Source organism: Solanum stenotomum, chromosome 4 (assembly GCF_019186545.1).
Source record: "Solanum stenotomum isolate F172 chromosome 4, ASM1918654v1, whole genome shotgun sequence".
Classification (NCBI taxonomy): domain Eukaryota; kingdom Viridiplantae; phylum Streptophyta; class Magnoliopsida; order Solanales; family Solanaceae; genus Solanum; species Solanum stenotomum.
The window spans coordinates 7,530,838-7,538,165 of record NC_064285.1 but is presented as its reverse complement, the minus strand read 5'-3'; the positions used below and the strand labels follow the sequence as shown (position 1 = coordinate 7,538,165).

General features: G+C 34.7%; 1 protein-coding gene across 1 annotated transcript; it reads left to right on the top strand.

Moving 5' to 3' along the window:
- The first annotated feature begins 1,607 nt into the window (after nt 1-1,607).
- On the top strand, nt 1,608-6,906 carry LOC125861752 (probable nucleoside diphosphate kinase 5). The gene is made up of 5 exons (XM_049541612.1): nt 1,608-1,765; nt 2,858-3,082; nt 4,731-4,838; nt 5,677-5,786; nt 6,594-6,906. Exons 1-5 carry the CDS (start codon nt 1,686-1,688, stop codon nt 6,620-6,622), a joined length of 552 nt encoding a protein of 183 aa, XP_049397569.1. The 5' UTR covers nt 1,608-1,685; the 3' UTR covers nt 6,623-6,906.
- The last annotated feature ends 422 nt before the right edge of the window (nt 6,907-7,328 follow it).

Genomic DNA, 7,328 nt, shown 5'->3' with positions numbered 1-7,328 from the left:
TAAATTAATATGAATTTGAAAAAAAAAGAATAAAACAAAAGAAAAATTGTGGTAATAGGTTATTGGTTTAGTGATTTCGATACAACAACATATCATGTGTGAAATCTCATAAGTGTGGTCAAGGAATGGTAAAATGTACATACACCTTACCACTACCGCGTAAAAGCAGAGAGACTGTGTGAAAGATCCTCGACTCAAGTACAACAAATCTCGGTAAAAAGATGAAGGAGCCAATGAAAAGAATATATCAAATAACAAGGAAAAAGTGCAAAAGTCTACTAGAGAGGAGCCAAAACAACAATAAAATCATGTGATAATTGAAACAACATATTATGATAGATGATAAGAAAATAATAATAAACAATGAGAAAACTACAATAATACAACTTACTATCGCAATCACCACCCACCCTAAGCAAGACAATACCACACTACCTTCCAACTTTCTACCCCAATACATGTCCTCCACACCCTTTTATCTAGGGTCATATCATCGGTGACCTGAAGTTGCATCATATCATGTATTATCACCTCTCCCCAATACTTCTTTGACCTACATCTACCTCTATTCCTACCCTCTATAACCAACCTTTCGCACCTCCTTACTGGTGCGTCGATGCATCTGCTCTCTACATGTCCAAACCATCTCAGTCTCGCTTCCCTCATCTTGTCCACCAGGAAGGTCACTCCTATATTATTTCGGATATCTTCATTTCTTCTCTTTTAGCTCCTAGTATGACCTCACACCCACCTTAACATCCACATCTTCTGGATCTGAGGGTTCTTGACTGGCCAACACTCAGTCTCATACAATAATATCGGTTAAACCACCACTCTATAGAACTTACCTTTGAGTTTGGTTGTACATTTTTATCATACAAGACTCTAGAGGCAAGTCTCCACTTCATCCACGCCGCACCAATACGATGTGTGATATCATCGTCAATATCCCCACTCCCCAAAATTATAGACCCAAGATACTTGAATCTATCTCTTGGGTATATTTTGTGGGTAACAATTTTATTTTATTATCTGGTTATTGCTTCTTCACAATTTGAAGTTTTTTCTTAACAGGTTAAACGATGATCCAATAGTAAATTAATTAATTCTATTTATACTATTCGATATATAAAATTATTGACTTAGAGTTTAGTCTCATACTTTTATTTCTAGTTGTCCCAAACTCTCAATCATTCTATAATGTGTCAGTGTTTACTTATGAGCAAGATGCAATATGTTAACTCACGTGCATGGTTCATTTGGTTCGTCACTTTGTTTCTAAGTGATTTTCAATGTTTTTTTTTTATCAAATCTTAACTGTTAAATCGATAATCGAACCGACAACGATCAATAATCAATAAGCCAATATCTTAAAGGGTTCTGTAACGATTTATCTTACTTACAAATTAATAATGAATAAGTCAAATTGATAAATTTCAAAATCGAACCGAACTAACCATATACTGCCCTAATGTTACTTTTTAAAGTGGCAACTATGGGTCCAAGGATTTTCGCTCCTTAGTCAAAGTGAATAGTCCGAATGAACATCTTCTCCCCCAAACAAAGCAGAGAGGTACATTTTTTTGGTATATTTGTGCTTTCAATTTTTTAAATTGAAATTTCAGATTCCATTAATTGCTTCTTCAACTGTACCAATTTGGTAAAATTCTTGCATAACGTCTGACATGTTTTCTAATCTTTTTCAATTCTTCACAAAAATGTTGCTTCCCTTCTTCCTGCTGTCCATTCTCTCTTTTCCTAACAGGTGAGCACACTCTTAATTAGTCTCACTTTCTTGGTAAAGTATCTCTTTTTCATAAGTTGCACGTTTATTTTGGTACTGAAATGAATAGATATAGAAGATTCATATAATTAACCCCAATACAAGTTTAGGATTGAAGTATAAGTAACTCTTCAAAGATTTTGGCTTTCTCTATACAATTATTGTGGTTATTTTGAGGATCAATAAGGCCTTATTCTTGCTTTCTATAAAATTATTGTCGTTATTTTGTCATTATTTGTCTTCTTGTTTATTGTTCTTTCTCCCTATGATTGTGTTGTTTGCAATAAATTTTCTCTAGTCTGGAAAATAACTGCAGTCACAAAATAAATATGAAGAAATATAATTTTATTGATAAAACAATGTGGATACAATCTGTTTGTTTCCTTGATTCTTTTCTTTGGATTATCTCTGTGATTTGATGCCAAAGCAAAGTGTTTCTCCATTAGGATATTGCGGACCCCCTTGGAATTTATTTGAGGGGGGATTTTGTGGATGTTCTTAAAGTATTTGATTGTCAAGAAGAGTTTGATCACATTTTGATCTCTTTTGAATATCCCATGAGTTTATGGAATTTTTTAGATTTTGTTCTCTATGTGAATAACCAAAAGTTTATGGGAGTACCAAAATTTATGGGATATTCGAGATGCCTCTTCAAGGGAATATGTTACCGTTTATATAAGCGTGAGCTAGAGTTTGGGGTAGAGTAGCCTCCAATAACCCTAATATGGTTGGGCTTGCCCACAAAATTTCAATGTCTACATGTGTATTTTGTGACTATTTTTTGTTGCTCTCATACTGGACTTAGATTTCTCGCGAGATTGATTTCTTATATGGTCACTCAGCTAATAGTTATTATTCGGAAAGTTACTTTCTTTGTGAAGAAAATTGGAATCGAGAAGAGAGGTGACTTTCTCAGATAATAACTAGTATTACTTGAGTGTCTAAGAAATCTAATTCATTTCTCGTGAATCGGTCAAACTTTAATTCTCTATAGTCATTCGGCTTTATTCAATTGGAGTCAGCTATAATACTCACATTCTGTGCTTCTCTTTTGTAAATGCTCTAATGCTGCAGATGTTCAGCAGACTCTTCTACAGAAACAGAAAGGACATTGGCTATAATAAAGCCAGATGGTGTTTCTGGAAACCATACAAATTCCATAAAGGAGACAATTCTCAATCATGGATTCAAAATCAAAGAGGAATCGTTCATTCAGCTTGATGAGGATCATGTGAAAAGCTTTTATGCTGAGCATTCTTCAAGGAGCTTCTTTCCAAGCCTTGTTGAATACATGACCAGGTAAACTTTCCCCGTCTAGATATGGTATTTGATTCTGAATTGGCTAGTAAGCCTCATTCTGTTTTGTAGCACCTGTTAAATTGTTATTTCTGTTGTGTTATTTTTTCTTTTTTCATGTATTGCTTCAAACAACTTACTGGTTACTATAAACTGCATGTTTATAATATAGGCTGAAGGATGGTTTAATTTGGTATCAAGTGATTGTTGAGTACAGTTATACCATTAACCTAAGAATTTGCAAAAAAAAAAAAGAATCATTTCCTTTTGAAAATGGACGATATTTGATGATGGTTGTTACATAACCCATAAAGGCATTTCAGCCTAAAATAATTGTTGCATCTGCCTCTAGATTGGAACGGTTATATTTGTTTCTAACAGGATAATAGGAAGTGCTATACTCAGTGATAACTCTCTGATACCACTTGATATCACACAACTCAGGGGAACGCAACAAATATGAGAAAAACACTCAGAAAGAGTGAAGGATAGGTTGAATGTTACGGATTAGAATAAGACAAACTCAAGTATTTAACTTCAATTGAATCCTTGTTATCATTAATGATCATTTCCCCAAGACAGTAGCGATAGAACACAAGAAAGAATCATATAAAGAATATAATCAGTTAATTCCGAACAAATACGAAAGAACCTACTTATTAGTATTCCAAACAAGTGAGACTTGAGGTTCTTTAACGATCAGAACGATTGGAAGGTGGCATAAGTAAACCAGCTTTTCTCTATGTTGTATGGTTTTGAAAATTTGAGACAGCCGGATAGGAAGAAGAAAAATGGGAGCCTTAGTGTTTTCTACTCCTTGTTTAGCTAGTGGTGATGAAGGATGGTAATTCCATGTTAGGCATTTGCAAGACAAAAGCACCTAAAAGCCTGCTAATTTGGTTGGAAAATGATAAATAACTCGAAACGCAACCTCAATATTTTCATAGATGGGGAGAACTCTGTATGATAGGTGTTTTGTGTGATAAGTATGAAGAAGTATGTGAATCGCCTCCTTTTTCATAAGATTGAGCATGTTTTATGTGCTATTTGAAGCGGGATGGTTTTGGAAAGAATCAATTTGGAATGCATATCATTGTTGAAAGCACTTTAAGTCAAAATGGAAGTCCAAGTATTTTTGTTGTGTATTCATTGAGTTGAGACACAATTGAGTGGAACAAAGGTTTGTAAAAGATGTGTTTTCTTCAATCAAAAGAAAAAAAACAAGTTTTCGAAATGATATAGATACCTTTGGAATCTTTTGAGTGCTTTAGAGATATAAATTTGTATGAAATGATATAGAAACTCTTTATCAAAGAAGTAAATACGGTAGAAAGTTGTACAAATCTTTTCAGTGGTTTAAAGATTTAGTTCTATATAACTGATTGGTGCCTTTTCATCCATTTCAAATAAAGTACCTTATTTATTGAGAAAAAAAAAGGTATGTTGTCCATGCATCCACTTGATAGTCATTTCATTGCAGTGACAGAAGTAGAAAAATTAGTGAAAGATCTGTCTATCGGATATATGCTATTATGTTGAATTTAGAATAGTTTCATAGACTGATTTCTCATGAGAATTCTTTTCAGCTGCTCCTCCTCCCTTCTCATCCATTAACTACTCTTTTTTTCCTTCATTAACCATTTATCGGCAGTGGTCCAGTGTTGATAATGGTTCTGGAGAAAGGGAATGCCGTAGCTGATTGGCGCGCATTAATTGGTCCAACAGACCCACTCAAGGCGAAGGTTACTCATCCTCACAGGTTTAGACCTCCTCTCTTCCTTTTTTTCTCATTTTTCTTCTATTTTTTTACGTCTATTACTATTGCATGGGCAAAAAAATTAGCAGATCAGAAAGCTGAATAGATAGCCATAGCATGAGTTTACCTTCCTTACCACAAAAAAAAAAGGGGGTATTACCTCAATTTAACTCATTAGAAAATTCTTTTCTCAAGCATCCAAGGGTGTGACCTAGTGGCAATGAAGTGGTTGAAAACCATGAAGTCTTAGATTCAAATCCCAATAAAGACAAAAGCACTAGGTGATTTATTTTCCTCTGTCCTAGCCTTGGTGGACAGAGTTACGGCACCTATTGCTGGTTGGGGGTGACATGTATCTCGTGGAATTAGTCCAGGTGCCCACAAGCTGGCCCTTGAAAATTGAAACATTATGAAATGCTTCTCTCCAAGATTTGCTTTTGAAAATTGAAACATTGTAAAATATGTGTAACTCTTCATTTCACTTGCTTTCCCCAAAGAAGTTGTCTCCTTCATGGCATTACAATTATTGTCTTCACTAGTATTCTTCCAATTCTGTGACTCCCTCTCCTTGCACAAATGATTTAACATTATAACTAAAACAGCTAGCATCTTCTCTCTTTTGCAAGTTTAGTTCTCTCCTACCTCTATGATTGACGATGTTAAAGTTGTTGGTAGTGCCTTTGACTTCGTTGACTCCATACATAGCACATAGTTAAAGAAGTTGTCAGCCTATGTAGTCCTTTTACATTGACAATTATATTTAGGCTTTTTTTTTTTTGTATTTAGGCTTTTGTTAATTCTGAATAAGACACTTTTTTAACCTGTGTTTTTATACATACAGTGTCAGAGCCATATGTGGGCTGAATTTACAGAACAATTGTGTTCATGGTTCTGACTCACCTCAGTCTGCTAGCCGGGAAATATCTTTCTTCTTTAAAACGACGCCATCAGGTCAAATTACTAAGCCCATTTTATGTTTCTAATTATGTGCATGCATTTTATTCTTGACAATGAAAAGAAAAGGAGGTTTTTGTTGGCTATGACATGTTAATGATATTCGGTATTGCTGTATGTGACATGTTGATCAGGCATCAACAACCATTACTTTTTAGATCCTGTGTGAAATGCTTGAATAATTATAGGCTCATGCATACCTCCATTAACCTTTTTTAGATTGAGATGAACGAATTTAGTCCTTCTGCCTCTGGGATTAACAGTAACAAGGATTCCAACCCACTGCCTCTTCTATATTGCTTCTAAACCTCTTAAAATGGTTTATGCACATCTTTTAACGAGGGTTATATGATACGTATATTTTCCCCTTTTCCCTTAAGAAAATAATAGTACCTGTCTTTTGCTTGGTTGAATGTACCAAGCATACTAACTAGAATTGAAATGTAATTAAGCACCACAGACTAATGTAAATCCCTATTTTAGCATTTTTTGGAGAGATCGACTGCAATCAATCTCGTGATGTATTTTTGGAGGTAAGGTTCAGGTTCAGTCCCCCTCGTGTGCCACCTTTCTGGTGAAATACAACACATCTAGGTGCAATCCAGTGTGAGAAGTTTGCGATGTTCCCCCTTAAAATCAACTGAACTAATATCTTCTTATCAGAATCAAAACTGATCACCACTGTATCTCTGCTGTTTGTTGTGAACAGATGGAGAAAAAAAAATTCAAGCACACTAGTATACTTGTTGCCATTAAGATTCTTTGTCTGATTTACGTTCTTCACAAAATCCGTTACTATTGCAGGACATGCATCTCAGCATGATGAATTATAAGTCATTGAAGAACAATCGAATCGTGCCTCTATGAACTGATTGTTGCAGCTAACCTAACTAGAATTGTCCTCTGAGATATTGTATCCTGCAGCTAATGAAAGTCAGATGGAGCTTATATTATATGAGTTTAGTTATCAGTATTTTCGAAATGTAACATAGATATATGTATGATAAAACACTAAAATAAAAACAAATATTATACTTGGAATGCATGTTTTCAAAAGTACAATGAATTCAGTATTTTCGACACGTAATATAGATATATGTGTCAAACTACATATTTCAAATCATGTGTTACACTGACGGAACAAGGAACAACATAAACTACTACAATAGCTTGATCACCATGAATGACCTTATCCCTTTTACTACTTAAAAAATAGGTCAAAACTTATGTTCAAAATTGACGGACATGGTCGACTTTTAAAGGAAGATGGATGCCAAATCGATAGATTGTGCATTGTCGATTGCTTTTGTGAAACCTACAAATAGGGTTGGTGAAAATCGAAGGACAGTCGAATATGTTCGTTCGTTGATTTTTTAAATGGTTGTTTTTTTTTTTATAAATATACATAAAAAAAATGTAGCTACTTGAAATTGAATCTAGATATTTTATATGATTTTGGACAATTTTATCCCTCGACCATTCACGCCCCGAGCCTACACCCTGGGCGGGACTGGCACTCGAAGACCATTGCTGGCCCCA